At 38.9% G+C, this 25,577-nt stretch overlaps 1 protein-coding gene and 1 long non-coding RNA gene across 3 annotated transcripts in view; one reads left to right on the top strand and one right to left on the bottom strand.

Moving 5' to 3' along the window:
* Positions 1–25,577, top strand: part of LOC118162297 — a 144,797-nt gene that overhangs the window by 54,476 nt on the left and 64,744 nt on the right. The window lies entirely within an intron of this gene.
* On the bottom strand, positions 5,613–20,530 carry INHBA (inhibin subunit beta A). The gene is made up of 3 exons (XM_035318386.1): positions 20,402–20,530; positions 17,211–17,727; positions 5,613–6,655 (listed from the first exon to the last, which is right to left on the bottom strand). Exons 2-3 carry the CDS (start codon positions 17,596–17,598, stop codon positions 5,769–5,771), a joined length of 1,275 nt encoding a protein of 424 aa, XP_035174277.1. The 5' UTR covers positions 17,599–17,727; positions 20,402–20,530; the 3' UTR covers positions 5,613–5,768.

Here is a 25,577-nt window from a genome sequence, read left to right as displayed (position 1 = left end):
GAATAAATTGGTCACGCAGGCAGGGTGTCTGGCAGTAAGTGCACTGAGTGGTCCTGGCAAACCAATAAGAAAGATCTAAAAAAGAAATCCCAAACATGTCTTTTATTTAACACAGGGCCTAAAAATCTACCGGGAGCTGCTGAATACTGCCCACTAACTGTACAAAGTATAGGTAGCATGCCTTCCAAATATCAAAATACCAGACGGAATGCCGTGAAAATAAATAACTTCTAATATAAACAAATGAGAACATATCAAACTGTTACCTCTTTAAACATAATGTAAATAAAAAAAATACCAGTCCTTCTACACAATAAATATTAAGAAACCATTGACATAGTTGAAATGTACTCATATAAATTAACAACTTTAATTACATTAGCCGAACAGACATTGGTTAAAGCACTGCATGTAGTATGCAAAATAATAATAACAATAATAATAATAATAATAATATCAACAACAAAACACAAAATGATAAAAACAAAATAGGCTTCATAATATCTTGGCTTTCATAATTTATATATATATATATATATGTATATACATATATATATAGTTGTGTGTGTATATATATTGTAGATATATATATAATATGTATATATACATACATATATATATCTTCAACCCATCGTCAATGTATTGTTTCTGAAAGTATTTAAATATAAAGAAACCCATTTAGAATTAACACAGATTCACTGTATCTCAAAAAATAAATAGCTATATAACCCAGAAGTGTTGTTTGTTTCTGCCTATGAAAACATTGCTTATAATTGTTCACGAAAGGTCAAATTACAGTTTTCATTACTCTAACTGAAAACCTTTTTACTCCACATGTAATGCAATGAGAGCAGATGGGGAGTAAAGCTCTTCAGTGTCAGAAAGATAGCATCTGATTCTTATACTGATGCACTGTATTGACATGAGGTTTAACTTAAAGGAATTACTAATTTCCATCACCTCTCTTTTACCTATGCTCCAGAAATAGATTCTGCTCACTTTATTCATACTGACTGGTAACTTTCTAGGAAAGGAGACCCTCTGGAATCAACAGCATTGCTTACAGAGTAAGGCACTATTCTATGAGTAACTATAGTCCATAAAAATTCTCATTTTGCACATAGACATTACAGATGCCTGAACTTCTCTAATTCAGAGATATTGCTGCTAGCCTCTGCATGGCCTTGTGGTGTCACAGTTATATGAACTTGATGACTTGAATCTCAACTAAATACAAAAGAGTAGGTATTTACAACAGAGTCCTAGTTTCCAACGATGTGGTAAAAGGCTATTTCTATTCAAGTCAATGACAAAACTCCCATTTCATTCAGTTTTGCAGTTTCAGGCCCTAGATCTGTATTCTGCTGTCACATATAAGTGCAGAATAATTATAAGCATATGTTAGCATTTCCTTTTGCTAAACCCCAAGAATACAAATATATTCAGCCCTCCCAAAGAAACATCTTAATGTGCACTTCTGCCAGTTTCTTAGGCCTTGGATACAGTGAGCATCTGACATGAAGAGGGGGAAAGACCACTGAATGTCATCAGCTCTGAAACAAGAAGATTGTGGATGTACTAAACAAGTACATTTCTGTGATCAAATATATACTGAATATACATTTTCAATATAAAAAGGAAATGGCTTATACAGAAAGGAATGTGTTAGTAGTTAAAAGCTTTTTTTTTTTTTTTTTTCTTTTTGGTATAGTAGTACCTGAAGGGAGAAGTAATTTTTAAGACTGCATGCCCTTGAACAACTGTTTAAATATGGTAACAATTTCTAATGCTATTTTAAGTACATGCAGATTTAATTAAACCAAATTATCAGGGGTGGGGTGTTTTGCTGGAATCAGTCAGTCTTGATTAACATCCCGATTTCTTATTTTATTTTATCATATAGTTTTTCATTTCCCCTTGCTTTAAATAACTCTGACCACAAATCAAAACCCCATGACTGAATCTAGAGATCAGAGGGAGAAACCTTTAAAATTTGTGAATAGCATAAACACACAAATGAAAGCTAAAAAGCAGGACTTCGGAGCAGTTATTTCTTGCTTTGAAAAACCTTCTTCTGTTTTTGGTGTACCTATCATGCAACCCACTCACCACATGTAAAAATCCTCTTTTCTTTCCTCACTTGGAAATTGTCTCAGGCTAATTTCACGTTTTCCAGGACCAGCCCCTGTCCACCACATAAAAGCTGGTATCAAAGTCAGTATCAGAATTCTCTTAAAGGCTCCGCCAGCTTTGACCAGGAAAACTATCAGCCTAAACTTACTCTGCTTACAGTCACTGGGAGTTTTGCCATTGTCACTTTTGGGCAGGTGCTGGGATTTCAGGACTCCAATGCTCTTAATCAATCACATGTGAGAATAATTTCTGCCAACATGAGCCATCTCACCTGCCTCCCTTGCCACTACATTCAGAGATCAACCATGATAGAAGCAGCCTGTTTTTGAACAATTGATTGAATTAAATGTTGTTGGATATGGTGCCACTCATTCAAAATCCGTTCTCTCCCTTCACATTGCCTATAGCACAAGGAACCTGTGGTTCAGCCTGCCTTACTTTAGTCATATAAGTAGTTTTACTCTCTTGTAAGGAGATCTGTAGACATCAATGAGCCTGTGGACATAAGTAAGGGTAGAGGGGCAATATGCATCTAATTTTAAGTCCAGGTCCAAAGTTCTCTGAAATAAAAGGTACTGTCCTTAGCTGTCACAGCAGTTCCTGCCACAGCAGTTCCAGAGCCTGGCCCTACTTCTAGAAAAATCGACAATTCTGCCACCTGCTTCAAATGAAGCAGGGTCAGGAACTTGGTTTATTTAAATTATAAAGATAGATTATTTGTGCTTTTTTTTTTTCCCTCTCTACCATTTGATATCCCTCCCTCTCCCCAGGAAGAAAATACTAAAAAAAAAAATAAAATAAAATCTGCAATAATTTAAATCAGAAAGCCTTGATATTTTACAGAATATTTTAGTGACAAATTTAGTGTTCACCCAATTGTTACAATTTTTTAATCTTTTTTCTTTTTTTTTTTTTGCAAACTGCAAACAAGTCTGTAAAAATGCATTGTATAAAAAGTACATAAATGTATAACCCATTAGCTGTACTATGCAATCTAAATACTGTGGAATAAATTAGATAAAAAACTTAGCTATAAGCATGTATGTTGATATTTATTCAACAGAGGAAAGGGCTTTTTTTTTTCTTTCTTTTTTCTATTTTTTCCTTTTTTTTTTTTTTTAATCTCTATTGATACATACATATACAGACACGCTCCCATGTGCACGTACATCTACACACACACAGACACATAGCAAACACACACACACACACACACACAGTTTTGGCTGACAAAAAAATGAAGGCCCTGATTACACTGCTTAAACATGGTTCTCGCCATGAAGGTGCTAACACGCTATCCCTAGCCAATGTGACCGGGTTAAATTGTGCTTTTTTTTTTTTTTTTTTTTTTTTTTTTTTTTTTTTTAACAGACTGTGCTCTCAGCAAGGTGGGGAGCCATGTTAGTGCTGCTTTCTGTGAGAGGTGTTTTGAAGCTCTTCCTGTCAGAAGGCAGCTAACAGGGGCTTGGTCCTGCAATCCTTTGAGAGTCTGAAGATTCAGGCTCAGGGTTATCAAACTCAGTGTAAACAGGGCCTAAAGGTTTCTCCCATTCCCTCTTTTCATCTCCCCCTACCCAAAGATACACGTTGTAACTTTAACATTCTTTTAAATACAACAGCAATATAATTATTTTTTTAAAACCTATTTACCTATGCCCTATGGGTTGGACCCTTCAGGTTAGGTGTTGATACTGAAAATTAGGTTTTACAGGTAACACGCAAACCCATTAAGAGTTGTCGTGCTAGAGGGTGGTGGTTGAGATGGCCAGCTTCTTGCTTAAGACTGCTTGTCAAACAGAAATCCTACCACAACAGCCATTTTCTTTGTATTTGCAGGGTTGATGATGGGCATGGCCCCAAGCTGCTTGCAATTTTACATCAATATTTTCTATGTGTACACCAGCACTTTAGGTTTCTCTCACACAAATACCATTTCAAACACTCATGCTTGTTAGTAACAAACAAGCTTTTAACATACTGTGCTTTGCACACAAACATTCATTGTTTTAAGAACATTAAAGTGAAGCCAGAAGTGCTTATACCTCGTGTATACATACATATATACATACAGAAATATATACATATATATATATGTATGTCCCTTGTATAAAGTTTTTTCCCAATGCTGCACAGTTGCTATGCATCAGGGATAAGTCTTAAGTGTTGTATATGCAAAACAAGTACATTTATGCTTAGATGGACCTTGGATCCAAGCACCTTGGATACGCATCCCAGGGCTTTTCAGGGCTTTCTTCAAATTACATTCTTCTGTTTAGGGCAGAATTTGAATTAACTGATTAGCAGATATACTAGCCTGAATGTAATCAACCCACTGACCCTTAGTTCAAACCATAACTTATTACAGGTGAATGGTACCAACCACAAACAGACTTTTTAGAGGCTCGCACAAATGTCTTTGGTGTATGTGTCTATTCAGTTTAAGGTACAAAATAATAATAATTATAATAATAAAAATAGCTATTTTGTGTGCTGTAGCAGTTCTTGTATAGCTCACAATAAGTGCAGCTCTCAACCCCTCCCACACCCAACCACCCTCCCTTGCAAACATTTGTTAAATAAGGATTAGACAGGTCAGACACCATTGTAGTGCAAATAGTAAACGATTAAAAATTTTTTTTACAAAATATAGAAATGTTTGGCTCCAGTATCTGGACAAACATATTCCTTTCAAGTATCTCTCACTGAAGATTTTTTTTAAACAAGTTACTTCCATTTAAAAAAAAAAAAAAAAAAAAAAAAAGTTTTTTTTTTTTTTCTTTCTCTTGCAGGTAAACAGTTTCAAACCAACTAGGTTGCATAGTTCTAATGTTGTAAGCACCTTTACAATATGTAACTTTTATTCTTTCATTCATTCTTTTTAATCATTTTTCTTCATTTTTCTTTTTTCTTTTCTTTTTTTCTTTGTAAATGTAGTGCAGAAGATGAAGGTGTATACACCTGCACAATATTGTCTCTTTACCAAAGTAAGTATATGTAACCGTGTAGTGTCTGTATGTATAAAGGTATGTATATAAATACATAGCCACATATATATCCACACAAACACTACACACCTACTCAGTTCCTCGGTAAATTTTTGGGGAAAGTGCCAGTGAATGTAGTGTTCATACACATGGCTTTACAAGGAATTTCAGTGACATTTTGGACTTAGTCCAAACTGCTGCAGGTTAGATGAGCTGCTACCATGGCTTGAACTGATGGGTAACTAGGGGAGGGAACATAACTCCCCTAGTAATAGCTAATGCTTAACATACTATCTAATAAGATAAGGAGCATACTGAAAGGAAGGGGAAATCCCCAACCCATACCGTCATTCAGACGTATCTCATTCAAGCCTGGGTTCATGAAGCTTTCTTCCTCTTTACAGCTGTAGTCTTTTTCTATTTTATTTTTTTTTACTTTCCCCTTTTTTGTGTGTGTTGTTCTGTTTTTTGTTTTCTGTTTTTTTCTTGTTGTTGTTGTTGTTTGTTTGTTTGTTTTCATTTGCTTGTTCTTTTTTTATTTCAGATGATTGTTTCATTCAAAAAGGATTTTATACCATGTCAGATCTTTCCTCTTCTTGGGCTTTTAAAACATTCTCTTCTCAATTTAAAGAGTCTTGTGCACATATGTGTCTATGAACAGCCACACTCCTCCACAATCATATTCTGTATATCTTTCTTGATGATGTTCTGGCCATCGTCATAGTAGAGCATGGACATGGGCCGCAGCTTGGTGGGCACACAACATGACTTGAGGTTGGCAAAGGGGCTATGGCCCCGCATGCGGTAATGGTTGATGACAGTGGAGTGGAAAGATAATGACGAACCAGATGTGCCTGCTATATGGCTGGGACACTCTCCTTCGCAGTAGTTGGCATGATAACCTGTAGGTGCAATGATCCAGTCACTCCATCCTATATCCTTGAAGCTGACAAAGAACTGCTTCTTGCAGCAGATGTTGACTTTGCCATCACACTCCAGGCCTCGTCTCCGCCGCCTGTGTTGACGGTCCTCTGAGTGCCGGGCAAGCATCATCAGGAAGGGCCGGTGTGATTGCTCCTTCTCCTCTTCTCCTGGAACTTCTCCAGCATCCTTTTCTTTCCCCTCCCCATCATCTTCCTTTTTCTTCTTCTTGCCCAGTAGCACCAGGCTTGCCCCAGTCTCTTGGCACAGGTCACAGGCAATCCGCACGTCCAAGGAGTTCTTGCCTTGGTCCAGGAGTCTCTGGACACTGCTGGAGACAGGAAAGATGTGCCAAGTGCTCTTTCGGGTGTCCACTGCCTTTTCTGAAATCAGAGTCTCACTCCTTTCACCTTTCAGCCCTCCGTCCTCCATATCTTCTGCTCCTTCAGAGTTGCCTTTTGGCTGCCGCTGCTGTTGAAACAGGCGGATGGTGACTTTTGTCCTGCTCCGGTTGGCCTTGGAGACCTTCAGGAAGAGCCACACTTCAGCATGTTCCACCACTGATAACTCACTGCCTTCCTTGGAAATCTCAAAGTGCAACGTTTTCTTGGGTGTGCCTGATTTGGTAAATGAAAATAGACAGGAAGAGCTAGTTAGTATGTCAGTTTGCATTCTTTTAAAGAGACCTTATTGTCATCGCAGATATGGAGTTCCCTATGTTTCCTATTTGGCTCTTTACATTTTTATGATTCTCCTGTTCTAACTTGTCTTCACCTAATCCCCTTCTCAGATGCTTTTGTGAAAATTCTTTAGAAAACTGCTTGTTTGTCTGTTGCTTTCCAGTACCATATTTTAACACTTCCAGTAATGTATTTTAAGCTTTTTGTTATAGCAATGGTATCTTTATGTTCATTTATGCATTTATGCAATGCATGGCAAATAAGCATCAGCAGCTGCTAAGAGTTCACTTCCTAGAGCTGCCTTTGTGATCACTATTAACTGAAAGGCAAAAAATGAGTTTGTGATGACAGTCCATGACTATGTGTATCATACACATTCAAATCTGAGCCTAATAGCTAAAGTTGAGGAGTGAGTTCTTTGGAAATGAGGTGGGAATTAGGTCTGCCCTTTCTCCCTCTGTAAAACACCATTCTCCATATGCATCTTAAAATGAGTTGTAAATGTTAATTGTCTCAAAAACAAAGAAATACTAACACGTAAGCCCCAGCTTTCAGAGGGTTGCAGAGCTTTATTGTAAAGAATTGCAGAATTGCATCAGGCAGACTCTTCATCCTATGAGATGTTAGCTGTTCTTAATTTAACACACTGTACTCGCTGTGATTATAGTAATGGTGAATACACTGAAAAAAATGAGCTAAAGAACTGTATAATTATGAGGATGGTTCTCTGGCATAATTGTATCAACTTGCTGAGATGACATGATGATGATTATGATGGTGAGGGGGTGTTTCTCTGATACAGAGCTCATATCCCTGGCAGAAGCTGGAATGAATAATGAGGGTTGTTTAATGATTTGATCATTGGAGCATGAAAAAGTTAAGAGAGAACGAATTTGCTGTGGGGAAGGGGTATTATTTTTTAAGAGAGGTCCTTTTCTATTTTCTTGACAAAAGAAAAGTCCCCACTGGCATCTTTTGTTCTTTCTCAGGATGGAGGCCAGGGGTCACAGATTTGAAATGCACAGATATCTGACCTTAGTTGACAGACACAATATTCATAATTACCAGTTTGTCACTGATATTATTCTTGAAGTACCCACAGATGTTGACCTGTTTCTCTGTGCAATGGTTCTGCTTGTCAGGAACAAAGAATTTTGTACCCTGAAAAGGACAAGTGGTGAAGAAAACTGAAGTGGTAGGAAGCACACAGGAAAAAACTGTTCTTGTGGAAGCGAGGCTCTCCTCGTTTCCCATTGCCTCTGAACTCCACTTAATATGACCTCCCTGACTATCTTGCCACTCCTGGTTTCCAAAATCTGTACAGAGGCTGTATTGCCCTTTGAGCTACCTGTTGCTTTCCCCCTCTGTGAAGTCCTGGCACTGACACATTCAGCTTTCCCTGGTGGCATTCCCAGGTCAAAGAGAAAGACATGTCTGAATTAGCGTGGCCAAAGGGCACAGTGTTTTGTTTTTGTTTTCCCTCTAAGTGAGAGTGTGAAATTGTAGACTTTAACTGTCACTGAGATAGGAAAACACATGGTTTGTGTTAACTGCTTCTCACAGACTTTGCTGATGCCTGTCTCCAAAGCGAGCTCCATTAATTTCTAAGAGAGCCATGTGAACCCGTGGGACTGTACCTTAGAAAAGGAAGTGGATTATAGAAAGACAGAGCAAGCTGACCAGTACTGTGGGGAGTGGCAGAGTTACTGTTTTTCTAGTATTATTTTAAATGAGAGTCATTCTGTAATGACTGAAGGCTAACACCAGTTTTTCCATTCTGGAAGTGAAACCCTGGCTAAGCTGCCAGCTGTATTGGAGCAGAGGGTAGCTGATAGGCATTAATCCCTCACCGGCCTGGGTTTCAGAGTATGAGGAGGTATACAGTGACATTCCTTCAGTCCAAAGGAAACCTGGTCCAAGAGGCTAGCTACATGCTATGTAGGGATGTAATCAAGACCGTGTGCTATAAGAATGGTTACTTCTAAGGCCTGTGGGAACCTCTGATACAGCCTGCACCTTCAACCCACTGACCCTGTCTCACAAACTTATACCATGTTCCTAAGGTACTAGGCTGGACACGGACAGCAGTTCTGGTGCTAGGAGGGATCCTGTGCACGAGCAGATCAGCAGTGCTGGACATGGACGTGGAAAACTGGCCCCACTGTGTGCTCTGAAGAGAGCAGCTGGGGTGTGCAGCCCTGGCCTGACTGAAGAAGCTGTGTGGCCCTTCAGACCAGAACAGCTGGGCAGCTCTGTGTTACAGAATAACTTAAAGCTGTTAAGTGCTAATGCATGGTATTTCACATTCTGTTATTTCCATTCCAGTGGGAACTGAAAATAGTTACAAACATATCTCCAACAGTAAATATTCATATTACATGATGCACTGGCCCGGAAGTGTACCCATGCAACCACTCTTTTTGACAGACATTACATGAAAGAAACAAGATCTCAAGAATTCTGATAATTGTTTTTTCATATGCTCCTGTATGTGTGGAAGTTGATTTTTTCCTCATTACTAAAGATATGAGAAAGTGAAAGTACAGAAGTACATCTGCATTGCTTTTTTTTTTCACTGGAGAAAAGTGAGTTAGAGCAAGGTAGCATATGACCCATCCTTATGCAGGGATAACAGCTTCCCTGTCAGTTGTTATTGTACTGAATATTAATGTTAGCTACATTTTCACACACAAATGGTCGATTCAGCTTCTAAACAAAGAAGATACAGGAAGCTTATATGAGACTAATATTCCTGCATGACACAAAATACTGAGTCCTCAAACCTGCATAACTAATAAGAGGTTTTAAAACAATTTTAAAAATCATTCCCTTTCTCAGATCCTTTTTAGAAGGAAACTGGGAACGGTGCAAGGCTGGGGATAAAAAGCATGCTTTTATATAAGGAAAAAAAAGAGCTTTTCTGAATTCTCTCCACATTCACAATTAGTGTGTTGTGATCACACAGCACAAATGGTATGAATGCTGCAATCTTTGCAAGGTCAATTATGCTCAGACCAGCTCATTTTGAAACTGAGGTTTGGCCTGGGCTAGAACTGAACTGAGATCTCTGGATCGAGCATATGATGATTACACATTCACTTTATAAGAGATCTTTATATTTCCAAAAGGTTCTGTACTACAATAAAATACATTCTTCAGGTGTTCCAAGACAAAATTCTGCTGTATTTCATTTTCTCCATGTTTTGCTTAGGGATTTAGCAGTCTTTCCTTTCTGGTATGAGTTAACGACCTTGTTAAAGCTCTTAGAAATACATGCTGTTCATCTAACTGAAATTAAGAGGAGACCTTCCTGCAAGTTGGGGGTAGTATCACTTCCATAATTACACTCCGTTTGTCCCTTTGTCCTGACTTCTCATCTGCCACAACTGATTTGCGAGGGTCTTTTTTCATTTCTAATCAACCTGCTCCTCCTGCCTGACTCCTGTGGAAAGACCCACAGCACAACAGTGGCAATGCCTTCATCACTTCGGCGCTCATATAAACGGCAACAGCAACAGGCTGGATTGTTATCGTGGCAGAAAGCGGCTGAAAAAGGAGACGAGGTATTACTTTGGCCCCATTTGATTGCTTTTCCTCATCTCACCTTCCAACAGCCTCCTCTTTGCTTTGCTGCTAGGCAGAAGTCCCTTCCAGGAAGAAGTCTGGGACGCTGAAAGAACCCTCTAGCAGCACTGGGGACACAGCAAACGCCATGAAAAATAGTTAAAAATACAAGCCCTACAAAGTAGTGCATATATGGTAAAAGGTTTAATGGAGGGAGTTACTGAACGGAAAGAAAGCGTAGCATTGGTATATGCAGCACGAGAGTTTGCTTGTATCTGTTTTTCTCTTCAGTAGTGCTTGCACACCCTTTTAGGACGGAAACCTGAACCTGCCCACACAGGTGCCCTGCTCCCTGCCTCCAGAAGGGCTCATGCAAGGGACTCTGCCCACTGCACGGTGCAGGACAGTGTGGAGTGCTGGCAGGGCCCAGGCTCTGAGGCTCAGGATCCCTCCAGGCTGCAGCAGCACAGCCAAAGCTCATTGATTTGCAATTTGCAGCCTGCTTCAAGATCAGGCCCCGTTAGTTCAGGCTATGTGCACATACCAGAGAGGGCTTAAGCTATACAGTTAAGAGGATTTTTTTTTTTTTTTGAATAAAATGCTAACATACTTAAAATGACATTCCAACCCCCAACCATATGCTGTTAAATGATTAAGACTGATTTTTTTTCAGAATGAAAGTGATTATGCTTCCTGACTTATCACATGACTTATTCTTAATTTCTCTTAATACTCAGTATTTAAAATTTCCATTCAGAAATGCTCACTGAGTAAGAAGGTGCTGTTACTTTAAATTTCCATTCTTCACCGCTGCTTAATTTTGAACTGTTTTTACGTTATACTGTAAGTGAAGTGTTTTTCCATACAAAGCAAGCTTTTTTTTTTCCTTTTTTAGTTGCTAACTTTACTACTGCCTATGTTTAGATTTGGGGGAATTTGTGCTGCGTGCCAATCTGTAATTACATTCAAAAGCATCCTTCTCTTCACTTCTCATTTCCGTTCCCCAGGAGACAGAAAAAAAAAAATAGGTTACTAGAAAGGTTCCTCTAAAGAGAGCAAAGAGAAGAGCATGGTTATTGAGAGATAATTGCTCAAAATGTTTACTAATGAGTGACCACTAGAGTTAGATGAATTGTTCAGAGTGCAGAATTTATTCAGTGAATTTAGCACTGTTATCGTCTGGCAATTATCCCCTGGGCAAACTGATTATTACAAATGTGTTATTACAGTGATTAGGCAGTGGCCATTTCTGTGAATGCATTTCAGCTTATGGATCACTGACAAATGATTTATTTTAACTATTCACCACCCTGCGTATGTGGCTGGTCATCTGGGTTGCACAGTTTTGTTTCTGCTCCCTGACTGGGTGACAGTTGCCTCTTGAAAAGGGAGAAGGGATTATGACACCAATAAGAAACACCTTATGTCTATATTCACATCCCCTTTGCTGACAGCAAAATGGGATTTTTGTTGTGAGAAGAAAAAAAATAATAATAATAAAAGATTTAAGAAAAAAATGCCCAAGCATTCATGGGGGGGGGAGGGGGGGGGGAGAGAATAAAATAAAAAAGCAGCAACAACCTTATTTAAATACATTTACTTGAAAAATTAACCCAAAGGGGCATTGACAAGGTCATTCAGAATGTGAAATTATTCAGTTCTGGTGAACCTTGACTGTCCCCTGTTATTTTGTCAGGAGAGAAACACTTTACATCCGCAACCTAGAGTTCCTTCCAAATTGAAAGTCCTTCCCCCACATGGCCTTAAATATTTAGAAACAAACAAGGTGTTTGGTTGTGTTTTTTTGTTTGGTTGGTTTTTGTTTCTTGAGTTTTGCATTTACATCTAAAATACCTCAAGGAAAGCTTAGGGTCACTTGCACCAATAGCATATTTCAAGATACAAATAATATCAAGTCTTTGTCTTTCACAAAAGAGATTTTTTTTGTACATACTTGTAATACTTTAAGTTCTTAAACTAAGTGGATCAGAAGCTGTCACTATTTTAATTATAATACTTGATTTCTGTGCAGTAAGGCCCAAATAGCAACAATACTGAAATGAATAGCAAAACTTCCAATTACTTTCAGAAGACTAAGGTTCAGTCCAAAATTACATCTTGCAAAACTCTGTTGCATGACATGAGATTGCCTTTTCACACTCATATAGATGTAAGTAGATAGGACTGCCCAGCATGAATCTGTGCAGGAATGTACACGAGCAGTGTAGGTATATCCTGCACACAGGAGGACACATGAAGGCACATACTTAAAAGCAGGAATCTAACCACATTACAGTGTTGCACGTACAGCTGCATGGGTATATAAGCATGCCTCCTCTGGCATACCCCCCATGTCTCTGGACATACATTCGCTTATACATGCATAAAACAAATGCATATCCATATATTTCCAGCTAGATTTGCATACCACACTGTATGCATGGCTACCCACAGACGGACACATACGGTACTTTCTGTCCCTCTCTCTGTCTCTCAGGTATCTTTTTATAAACTGGTTCTCACCTTCTCAGATTCGTCTGTGCTTTCTCAAATTGTTCTCAAAGCAACCAACCTCCTTGAATTCTCACATTTTGTTACAATGAAACAGATTAATTTCAGAATGGCTTTCTTCTTCTGGAACTAACTTGCTTTTATTTGCTAAACTTCAAATCTTCAATAAGTATGCCAAAGCCAAGGGAAAAAAAAAAAAAAAAAAAAAAAGGCAATACCAAAAATGGGGGGAAAGAGGCTTGTTTTCTGAAAGCCAAGGAGACTGCATTAGAAAAAAAGATGTGAGAAAATCAGCTCAGATGATGATTCATGGTCACATTTCTCAGTATCTTGTAAAAAATAATAATGATCATTTCTGATCTCTCCAGATATCCAGAACTTCCAGCATCCATCGGTTTATCAGTTTTATCTTTTTTCCCTTTGCCTATTTCTTTCCATTGCATTTTTTTTTTTACTTGCAGTCTTCCACTCCAGTGAATCTATGTCTTTTAAATAACTGAGAAGAGAGAAACAAGAGCTCCACTCAGAGAAGCTACAGATAAGCATAAAGATCTCTGGGATTCAGGATTCAATTAGCTAAAATAGAAGCTTGCAGGAAGGTTGCCTTGCATGGAGTAAAAAGCCTTTGGATTGTGCCCTCTCGTGGCCATTCTTTATTCCGCACAGATACCCATACCATTAAATACATCTCCTTTCAAAAGAAAATTGGTGAAATGATTTAAAGAGTCATAAGTGGCCCATCCTTTTCCTCCTCCTGAGCTGCCAGACTGGCTATATAAGAGTAGGAATCATGCTAAGAAAAGGTGTGAATGTATACATACACATAATCTGCTTATAAAAAAGTTGGTATCACCTGATTAAGCCAGTTCACCTTGAATTCAGTAGGAAGGGAGATAGAAAGGTAAAAGCAATGTAAATAGCTGTGACACTTGTAGTTTTGTGTGCGTTTGTGTAGAGTTTTTTTGTTTTGTTTTGTTTTTTGTCTGTTTGTTTTTCCCCCCTGACAGTTCTCCTAATGATAAGCCTTTGGATTTTAGTATTTCTACCCAGAAAATACCATTGCCTTCTCGGGTGCTGACGTTAGCAACCCATTTCATTGGTAGTTTAGTTGCCAGGATCAAATTCACTTGGAAAAATCCCAGGTCTGCCTAATAAGCTATCTACTTAAAATAATGAACAAGTTAGTAGCCAAACATAAAGTAAAAGCACTCACTATCTCGGTTATAGAACCTGTTGGATTTGCTTGTCGTGAATGTATATGACCCCTCTCCTCAAAAGACAATTTTTAAGTCCTTGAAATAAACCACAGAGCTCTGGCACAGCTACCCTCCTAGCAGAACTAATCAAGGTTAGTAATCTTAGTTTGATATGCAAGTAAAAAATCATTTTCGTGTTTTACTTGTAAGAGTGCCAAAGGACAGTAGGGTGCATTTGTAAACTTTTGCCCAATACTCATGGTCATTAGTTTTGCAAAGATTTGCCTGGATTTGTTAGCTGTGAAAACTATCTGCCAACTATTTTGCTGATTTCCTGGACGTAACTACACCTGTGCTTCAGACAAGTTCCCTGCATTTAGTTTCCCCTCTAATTGTCTGTAGCCTATGCTTCCTTGAATTTTGGTCTCTTATAAAAGAGCAGTCTCAAGCCAGAGCCATGTGCACAGGGCACTTTTTGTTCATTCACTCCATTTCATTGTATGTCTGAGGATACGGCTGATGAAGGATGGAAATACTAGTTGTTTTTTTTTTTTATGAAGGCAAGTAGTAAATGTGGCTTCTGAAAGGTAAAGGGAATGGCTGGTTTATGTCAAGTCATACCCAAAGGAGCAAAAAGCCTGAAGTATTATTTCTCTTTCCATAGACATTTATTTGATACAACATAAGATGTTTCCATTCATTTTCATTGATTTCCTATTCCCCTCTCTTGCGACAGAGTGAGTTTCACATTAAAAGCAGAAAGAATATTAACCTGACTGTGAGAGTAACATGTTCATTCTCCTGCTTGGTGCTTTAAACTTATCCATACTCCTCCCAGTTACTGGGGACTGTCCATGTGGCTATATTCTGTTCCTGTTTTTTGTTTGTTTGTTTGTTTGTTTGTTTGTTTTGTTTTTAATTCCTACCCAGTGTGTCATTTGCCTTCTTTTTGCCTCAATTTCCTCAATAGGAAAAATAATACTGCTTTAATATTTGACACACAATACCACTGGTGCGGGAGTGGAAGAGAGCCCAGGTGAAGTTTACTCGTGTGTTGCAGCACTGGCACCTGTAAAGCATGGTGGATCCACCAGTGTTAGCAAGACAACAGCTACAAGCAGCTCCAGATGAAAAATATATGTATCAGCAGTTTGAAGTCCACAGACTGGAGTCAACGTTTCCATTATAAGCCAAAGCCTGGAACTCAGTTTCTGGGTTGCTGAGAGCTCCCCCCAAATAAAAGCTTGGCAGATGCAGGGCAGGAGCAGCCCTCCTGCCTCAGCTTCCAGGATGGGCTTAGGTGGTGGAGAAAGCAGGGAAGAAAAGGTATGTGTACACAGCTTGTGCCCTGGGCACACGGTCGCACAGCTCCATAGCATGTCTTCTTCAATTAATTTGGCTAGCAGTGGTAGGACAATGCTATGTAAATCAAAGTAAGTGACGTGCTAGCATTGGGTATTTTGTAGCAGGGGATCAGTGGCTGGACTATTGGCCAGTGTGTGAGCCATGGCAGGATTTTCACTGCTCACGTGAGCCCAAGAGCCAATGGCTTCAGGAGTTGCCGTTGGAGGGTGTCGTACTGAGTAGGCATATATCAAATTCCAAATTCCTTTGTGTCAGAGCTCAGGAGAGACAATAATGTGTTTACAAATGATTGGGACTCACACAGTGAAGAGAAACCACTGCTCATGCCATATGTGTTTCACTGTGCTGAGCGAGCTGCTGAATACCAGGTGGGGAATCCGACTCGTAGATCACCTAAGGATTTAATTGCATTTAAAAACTCATTTCTGAACTAAGGTTGAGCCACTCCTGCTTCTGGGGACCACTGGCATTGACATCTGCCTGCTTTCTGAAGTGGGGGGGATGAAAAAAACTGAAGAGCCCGCGCTTGCATACTGAAGGGACTGATAATGTGTGTATTGACAAGGACGCCAAAGGCAAGGGCTCCCTGTACAGTTGGAAACTGGACAGCCAGCAAGAATGTCTGCTCTTAAAAGCATGCACACTTCTTGTGCATGGCTTCCCTGCAAACAGAACATCTGAGTCAACAGGTTTTCAGGACTGGAAACTCTGAGTGTTGTCTTAATTGTTTATACTGCTGCAGCAAACTTTTAAACAAAAATTCTTGGTGTTCCTTTGCATACTTTGCCTACCATATGCTGTACCAAACAAAACAATGACATTCTTTTAAAACAGTCTTGGCAACAGGAAAAATGCTTTGGCTAGACAGCATCATAAAAAGTTGCTGTTAGTTAGATGATGGAGTTATTGCAAGATATTGACATTGTTGCATGTATAAACATACTCGCACATACAAACAGATATATATGCACATACATATACATTGACTTAAAATGAGTTCTGGTCCTATTCATGTAGGAACAAGACAGTAAAATACAACTTTAGAGCGGTTTCCTATAGGCAGTTGATGTGAGCCTGAAGCTATTAGTTAGTAAATATCAATATTCTTAGCTCTTACTACATAACAGTTAGGGAAAACAGTGCTGTAAAAGAGTTCAAAATGCACCCTATCAAGGTTGCATTTTTTTGGCAGGAGGGGCTTAGGAGCAGAATCTTTTTTCCAGTGTGCAGAAGCCTGCATTACAAATTGGATCAGCTACAGCAACTTGTCCAGTTCTATTGAAGTCATCTGACAGTCCCTGCAACTCTTTACTGCTGAAGATGCTGTGTTAAATTAGAAAACAAAAATGCCCTCTCACTTCTAAGAGTTAAAGCTGCTTCCTCTGATTTTATAACTTCCACTGTAATTTTTACAAGAAAGGGCAGTTTCTCAAGTAGTTTGCAGCTCACTTTCTGTCTTTAGAAAGTCTCCACAAGGCTTCAGCCCTTTTTCTTTCACCATCAGCCCTGCGATCCACTACTTTAGTGCAAGTACTCTGGCTTCACAAGCAGTTTGGAGGACCCCTTTGCAGCCTGACTTTCTGCTTGAGATTGGTTAAAGAGCTTCCTCCCTGTGTGGCTGCCTGTGCTTAGCAAGTGTAATCTGTAGCCAAGACTAAGTCAGAGAAATCAAATTCCTTCAGAGCCCCCCCCCCCCCCCCTCCATCCTGTTCCTCCTTCTCCCTTCCCCCAGGTCTCATCCCACAACCTTGGAGAAAACAGTACCGCTGAGGAGAAGAAAAGAAGTTAATTGCAGTTCTGGCAAGCAGGCTATTTTACTTTTTTTTTTTTTTTTTTTTTTTTTTTGAAGTACTCACCTGATTCCGCAAAAGTGATGATTTCTGAGGTTTGCTCCACAACTTCATTCATTTCGGCTCTTCTTCCAACATCATCCTCTATTTCCACATAGCCATCCTCTCCCACCTTTCCCACATGGAGTTTCTTGATGGCATTTAAAAGTGCTGCCTTGGGCACCGGCTGGGTGATATTAGGTCTGTCCCTCAAGTGCAACATGTTCAGTATGTGCTTCTTTACTGCTTCCACCATCTCAGGCTGTGAGCTGGGCACATCCTTCGAGAGCGTGGCAAGGGCACATGATGGACAGTCAGTGACTGAACTGTGCCCCTCGGATCCTGGTGTTGGGGAACTCCTCACTATAATCCAGCAAAGCACCAACAAAAATCCTCTCTTCCAAAGCAAAGGCATCCTGGCAGCAAAAGTTGTTGTGATTCCCTTTTTAAAAGGCCCTGCTTTTCCTCCCCCTTCACGCACAGTTTTTTTGGGGCTGGTTTGGTTTGTTTGTTTGTTTGTTTTTCCTTCTCTTCAGCAAATTCTCTGGAACAAGAACCAAAAGTTTTCTGTGAAGTTTTGTTTGCAGGTTCCCTCTCTGAATGCAATAAGTGCTGTAGATGTTTGTGGCTGTCAGGGAGAAGAGTTCTGACTCTGTCTCAGAGTAGGAGAGAGACACAGAGAGAGGGAGAGAGAGGGAGAGGACGGATTGGCCTAAAGTGAGTGAGTGAATGGGAGAGGGAGGGAGTTTTGTCTGTGAGTAAAGGCTATGATTAGGAAGGGGGAGGAACAGGCAGGCTGGCTTCCTTATGCTCATTGCTCCCCTAACACACACCTCTCTTCAAATATCACTACTCGGGTTTTCTGCCCTCCCCCCCTTTCTAAAATCTCTTTTAATTCCTGTAAATTTACTCTCTTTTTTTTTTTTTTACAGTTTGACCCTCCTGCCTCCCTCCTGGCTGTCATCCCCCCCCCCCCCCCCCCTTTTTTTTTTTTTTTTTTTTTTTTTTGTTTGTTTTATTCCTTCAACAGTATCACTGGCTTAACTAAACAGAGGAAACATGAATGAATGAAAAGAGTGAAACCTTTTATTAATGAGCACCTTGGTCTTGTCCTGTTTGATATTGTTAGGGATAGCAGGAGATCTTAAACAGCTTGCAAACAAGAGGGTGCTGAGGGCAGGGGCTGAGAGTATGTCGGGCAGAACGTTATTCTGCCTTGAGTAGAAAAGATCTTTTCTACTCACTTGTAAATGCTGGAAGTTATCAACATTGGCAAGAGATCTGACAGGAGCAAAATAACACTGTTGTTTGGAGGGCTATATAATACATGATACACTCTCCAGCTGCAGTACGCGGTCAGGCACTGAGAGCCAAACCCGGAGTTGGTACGGCACATATCTATGACATGCTAAGGTACTGCCCTGGCACCAGAAATATCCCTGCTTCTATGCTAGTCTGTGCCTAGAAGTTCTCAGGCAGATATATTTAGTTTGGGGTTAATCAAGTAATGTCTGAAAAATGCTTTGAAGATGGAAAGTGTTACATGTCATCTGGCCAAATCATACTTGCTCCTGACTCAGGCAAATCCCTCATCGATGCCAATAATAATTCTGTCTGAGTGAAGGCTGAGTAAGATCTTCTACATTTGGCCCATTGTTACTAGAAGTCACTTTTTTTTTCATTCATTTAAATGACACAATCGTAATATTAGAATAAGACATCACAAATAAAACGCAGTTGAAAACACTGCTAGAACCCAGAGTTTCAGCCACCATTGGTAGACCCTTGGCAGTTTATACTGACAAGGGTTTTGCCCAGCAGTGGAAAGGCATTTGCTATGTTACTGTCATGACTTTGTTTCGCCTTTATGTTCTACAGCATCTCTGTTCTGTTCCTTACCTAGCAAGGGTGAAGCTAGCAAACTCCCTCATGTTTGGACTTGGTTACAGAAAACGAGAACACTAAAAAAGCTGATGGAGTTTAACTTTCGATTTTTTTCTGCACTGGACTTTAACTTTTGCTGATTTTCTTAGAGCTTCTGCCTTTTTTAGTAATAGCCCTCTTTCTTTTCCTTCCTTTCATACTCTCTCTCTCTCTCTCATACGCACTTCTGCCTTCTCAGGTGTGGTTACCTCCTACCCAGCAAAAATTCTACTTTCACTATATTACCGTCAACCATTGTATTTTAGTGGGAAGGAGTAATTTATAAATATAAGCATTGTAAGGTCTCTAGTTTCCATGAGATGATTACAGGCACATGGGCTGAGAGACAGGCATGGGATTATAGTTAAATGAAACATACAGAAGTAACTGAACAATCAACCAAAGTTTTACAAATGTTATATATTGCAAGTCCTTTTCAATTAAAGTCTTTTATAAGTCTTTCACTGTTATAAGGCATCCACAGTACACCCTCATCTGTGTTTTACTGACCTCAGTTGCTATACTGTTATATACTGTTACACTTACGGGTCTGTCAGCATTATAAACCCTGCAGCCATTCTTATAAACACATCTTTGTAACACAAACCTCGCTATAATACATCTAAATTTCTTGGATCTCATGAACAGCCCAAAGTCTGTTGTAATTATATGAAGTCTGAAAGTCAGCTTGAAATAGAACTAAAAGTTTAATTGGATGAAAAAATAATTTCAGATGAAAATATGCATTCATGATTAGATGTACTAACAGATGACATAATTAAAGGGGTTATTTATAGTTCTAATATAGCACCTATCCCAACAGTGTCTGATGAAAAGTAAGGGATAGGCATATTTCAGTTTAAAAGACAGATAAGTATGTTTGGGTTCTTGTAAGGTGTACATTGCTTGCCATATATAACAGGTACACTTATCACAGACAATCTATTACATACAAGTATAGCATATTATACTTGCATGCCATGGTGATGACAGATTTAACATTAAAGCATAACTTTCCAAAAAGCATTGTTTTCTAAAAGCGAGTCTGCTAGTACCACAGATAGATAGTTCATTAATACTTACATACATACTTTATATATATATATGTTCACGTCTAAAAATACATAGTGTTTGGATAAATATAGAAACGATGGTTCAGATTCTTTCCATAAAATTACCTGAGCTGCAAAGCTCTGTATATACATTGATTCAATATATCCGTAACAATATGCAGCAGCATGCACATGAATTAAAAGTTTTAGTTCTAAAAGAAAAAAGCTGGTTTAAAGTTTTACCTCTCTAGTCCTCACTCTCAGAAGGAGACTGCTGTATTGTGCATTAAGAACTGCTGAAGTTCCTCTTGGTGGTACTTATAATGCGAAGCTTTATACTGTACTTCTCATGTGTACACTCACATATAGTGTCTGTCAAAAGTAAGTGGGCCGGATCAGTGTGCTGGATTGGTTAATCCTGTTACATCAGCAATTGACTGTTTTTCCTGTATGAGACATACTTCTGGTAATTATCTAATGGAAACTCCTAATTGTCTAGCATGACAAAATATCGTGGATTCAACTTGTAGTGGTGATCTCTGTATCCATTTAAAGAATAGAACCTAAAATGAGACTGAAAGCAAACATTATGAGTCAGGAAGACACACTCCAACTTGTTTTATTGCATAGCTAGATATAGATATTATTAGATGTAGATATCACTGATTTAGTTCAAATACAGTATTTGCCAGATAATTACTAGTTAGCAAATTGTTTTAGTCTTCTATCATGCTGAGGATATATCAGATAATCTATCTACAAATTTGGATTATTTTCAAATTCAGGAAAATGTATTTGATTAAGAATCCTTTTGCATAGGATATAATTTTTAGCTCTATCTTTCTATAAGTGTATCCTTCTGTTAACTTAGGGATAGTTTTAAAGCTCTCCAAAACAGAACAATATTGCTCATATCCAAGTCTCAGAGCTCCTTGACATGTAGATTGCATCACTATTAAAAACTATTTAGACACATAAAAATAAGTTACAATGAATGACAGGTGTTGTTTTTTTGTTTTTTTCCTGGTATGACATTAACTCCTGTGAAATAAAATCAACTTAAATTTTCATTTCAGTTTATAGTAGTGAAACTCAAAAATAACTATGCCTATTAGGCAGTACATAATTAATATATATATAAGGTCAAAAGTAAATCCAAAATCAATCTCCTTTCTTAAACACGCATAATAGCTGGCTTTATGTGGTACCGTTTATGACAAATGGCATGATCATGCAGTCTTTACTCATTCAAAACACCCACTGATTACCAGAAAATCCCCATCCTTCAGATTTTTTTTTGGCCTGAATCGTACTTATAATTGTATTTTTATGTCCTGTTGGTAATGTAAATTTAATCTGTCTTGGAATATGGCTGGATCAGGCAAGAAAGTTTAAAAATTTTCAACTTACAGTGATACCAGGGAGTCCTTAGAACAGCACTGATTCAGACTGAAGTATGTGCAGTATTCACACAACAGCTTTGGTAGAATGAGCAAAAAATCAGGAGTTAATGGGAAACATATGACCAGATAGGTTGTTCTGTTTCCCAGGTTTAATATGCATATAATAAGTTTTCAGGCTTTAACATGCTCTGGATTGAAGACTCTTGAAACAGGTTTCAGTAGCTTTCCTGCAGCCTGACATTGGTGGTTCCAGTTGTTACAAAGAACATTTTATTTTTATTTTTTCCCTTCAAGGACAGTGGGAGAGGCACGCTTGAAGAAACAAATAGTGATCATGCATTCACATACCTACTTCTTTATAGGGCAATATCTTTAATAGGGATCCTAAAACCAAGTTGCGGCTGAGCACTTTTCCAGTGCAGAATTGTGCTTTTCTCAGGACCAAACTGAATTTGGTTTTAGCTGGCATCCTAAGCCCCTTTGGAATTAGTTACATACTGGTAGCGCAATAACTGTTGTAATTTGGCAGCCGGCAAGCGCTCAGCAAGAGATCTTGTACTGCGCTGGTTTACAGAGAGTGGAAAAACTGCCCTGCAAGTACCAGAGTTACCTTCTGCTAGGATGCAGGACGGAAGGGGTCCACTTGCAGCAGCAGCAGCAGCAGTTGGTGCTGGTGCTGGTCCCACTGAGCATCTCACCCTGCTGCAGTTCCAGCCCCTGTGGGGGCTTCTCTCCAGACGGCCACCAGTCAGGGGCTCCCGGGGAGAAAGCGTGTGGTCCAGAACAAAAAGAGAATGCTACCGAGCAAAGCACAGTAAACGTGCACATGATTTATAGCACGGGATAACTTCTGAAAGGAGATTAGGAGAAGTGAAAAGCATTATTCATTTCAGAGCATGCTCTGTATTGCCTCGGGGAATTCACGTATAGCTTTACCAAAGGCCTAATGAAAGCTTTACTCAGTGACTAATTTTTTTTTCACACCTATTTCTCTCTTTATAAATATTTTTCTCCCTACCCCTCCACTTCTTCTCATTTTGTTGAACACAGCAACACCTGCTGGCAGTGGTCCGGGAGTACTGCTGGAAAGGCCCACTGATCTAACTCTTCAGACCAGCTGCCATTAAGCACTGCCAAGCCATATTAATGAGCTGCCTCTATTTTTACCCCTTCCTTCCAGAAAGGGCAGAAAGGGCTTTTGGGAAAAACTGTAGCTGTATTTATATATATATATATTTTTTTTTCTTTTATTTTCTTTCTTTTTTTTTTTTTTTTTTTCTGGCAGCTTCAGAATCCAGATAATCGTTGTTCATTTAGTGAGGTTGGGTTTTCTAACACCAATTCCAATGCATGAATTGAGACCACATAAAACGTCAGAATGATGCTGAGCCTATCCTAGATGGCTTACAGACATATTTCATTTCCCTGCTGGATCAGAAATAACTAAAGGAATGGGACTGTGAGAGAAAGGTTAGTATATCAGCAACCTGCTTCTTTTTTCCTAATTGTGGATTTTATCTTACAAGATCTTGAAGAGCAGTCAGTAGAAAACATGCTAGCACAGATTTCATTGCAAATCACAAGGAAATTAATTCTTTTGTACCTATTTTACTGTAATAGCAACAAAAGATGTGCCAGAAACATATATTTAGAAGTTTTATGTTTCCAATTTTATATAAAAGGACCAATTAAAGCCAGTCTTCTCGTTGCTGTGAACACTAATACTTATGTGCTGTTTAGAGGGGCCAGTGTTTTCAATCATCATTAGTGAGCTGGTCAAAAAATAAAGTTCATCTGAGGATAGGAACTCAGTCTAGAGGGTGGGGTAAAGAATAGCTTTCAACTTCTTGCATTTTTTTATACTAATGGATGACACTTTTCTCAGGGGGGCAGGATAAGTATAAATGTTCTGTTTTAAGAAGTTCTCATATAAAATCAGTCTGGCTAACAAAAGCAAGTATGTTCGCTTCCTTTCTGACCTATACCTGTGTTCTCTGCTGTCCTAATCATTGATCTTTTTACTTTCCAAATTACTGAACAGTGAGTTGTTTCTTTAAAAGGGATACTTTTACATCCATGTTAGTTTAGCATATGCGATGCCAATCACACTTAAAAATAAAAATCAGGGGATATGAATACATAAACCAGGTGACACTGATGATGATATTAGTGTGAGATGATATGACACAAAATATATAAATGTGCATGTTCTGTGTTCAGTGTTTGTTTAAAGCATTGCATGTGGGGTAAAATCTATTTACACAGAGAATTTTTCCAAACCTATAGAGACTATGGAGTTAAACTACATCTAAATGAAGTTGTTCATACAACCTGTATTTAGTGTCCTGCCTTGTTGACTTGATAGGCTGATTTTCTGCATATTACTGGAATAATTGTATTTTTTTTCTTTTTTTTCCTTTTTTTTTTTTTTTTTTTTTGAGAAACAGCTTTGCAATGTGTAAAATGTCTTGAGTGATACTGTCTTCAAAGATATTTCCAGAGGTTGTGATTAGAGTCACACTGATGATTCAAACTCCACATGGAAGGAGCCCCAGATGATGGATCTTGTTTGGTTCCAAGTTGGGTGAAAAATTTATGGCTAAAATTGGAGTAGCATTTAACATTTATAGGTGAGTTGAAGCTATTATTGAAAAATAGATTGCATGAAATTAAGTTGTATGCTGTTCTAAAACTTGCACAAATAATACATCAAAATCATTCCTAATGCAATTGTACTTAGGTCAGTGGAGTGTTATCAAGAATACATTTGGGCCAGCTGCAGAATAATGGGTAATGGCTGTATTTCTCTTACAAATCCTAAATTCTCTGTTCTGTGTTTCTTTTACTACACTTAATCACAGCATACACAATGTTGTATGTATAGACTCTTGCTATCTTTTAGCTTTTAGAGCCAATTCTCAATGCCACTGAAGTTAACACTGTCTTTAGGACCAGAAATCAGTTGAACTGGGCTTTGATGCTGAAGATTAATATTAACCCTTGGTAGATGGAAAGAGAAACTAAAAGTCAAGTCTTAGACAAAAGCTGTTCAGCTGATGTGCTTCCCAACATAATATTGCCTGTGGATTATAATGTGGATTATAAAAGGCTTATAACTCTGTTTGCAAGAGGAGGGCTCTATGTTAATGTGCTTCGTTAATGTAAACTGGAATAGCTCCTCTGATTTCAGAGACTGGATTACATCTGCAGAAGATCTGATCTGAAGTCTTTCTTTTTTTTTTAACTTCCACATATGAATATGTATTATTTGGATTGTCCTCATACAAATAGGTCCCAGTTCTTGTACTGTACAAAAGGTCCAATTTCATCTTGCTTAGCTCCATCTATGATGGGGATACATTTTGTTCTGTTTTGAGTACTTCTAAATCTGCTGACATGTGGGAGGGAATTGAATGAAGCTTGTAAGCTGGCCATTTTCTTTGAGCTGAACTCAACAAGAGGTTATGCCAGCAGGTAGTCAGTCAAGGTAGTCATTGTGCACAGGCCATTGGGAAAAGCTGCAGTGTCTCATGTCAATGGATATTCCCTCTGTGACAGTGACCAGGAGAAAACTGGCATAACTGAAACACTGAGGACACCAACAAGTGGCTTAAAGATAATGTGTTGATCTGCATTGCTGCTGCTTCGGTCATTGTGAATCCCCTGGGAAACAAATCACTGTGGAAAAGTAAATACATCCTGTGGTGAAAATGGTAAGGGGAAGCCTGACTGCTTATAGCTCTTCTCTGAGCAGAGTACTAGAGGACTTAGCAAGTCTGGACTCTTTGGTTCTGCCCTTGATTTCTGTGTAAGAGGACAAGTCCCTCTCTTCTCCATCTTTAAAACTGAAATAATCTAACTCACAGGGAGTTCTGAGATCCGTAGATCAGAAATACCAAACAAGTCTTTGCTGTTGCTTGATTTGGGATCTGAACGAAAAGCCATAAGTGGAGGCAGGGTGTGTGTGAGCGCACAGGCTCAGCTGAACTCATCAGGTTGTCAGTTCTCCCAGTGTG

The sequence above is a fragment of the Oxyura jamaicensis genome, chromosome 2 (genome assembly GCF_011077185.1).
Source record: "Oxyura jamaicensis isolate SHBP4307 breed ruddy duck chromosome 2, BPBGC_Ojam_1.0, whole genome shotgun sequence".
NCBI classification, from domain to species: domain Eukaryota; kingdom Metazoa; phylum Chordata; class Aves; order Anseriformes; family Anatidae; genus Oxyura; species Oxyura jamaicensis.
The sequence above is the reverse complement of the archived record's forward strand: the minus strand, read 5'-3'. Positions and strand labels throughout refer to the sequence as shown.

Excerpts from the sequence above, each read along its gene's own strand:
- INHBA (XM_035318386.1), bottom strand. The coding sequence starts at position 17,598 with ATGCCTTTGCTTTGGAAGAGAGGATTTTTGTTGGTGCTTTGCTGGATT. Across the intron at positions 6,656-17,210 it reads CATCACTTTTGCGGAATCAG|GCACACCCAAGAAAACGTTG; the intron begins GTGAGTACTTCA and ends TTACCAAATCAG.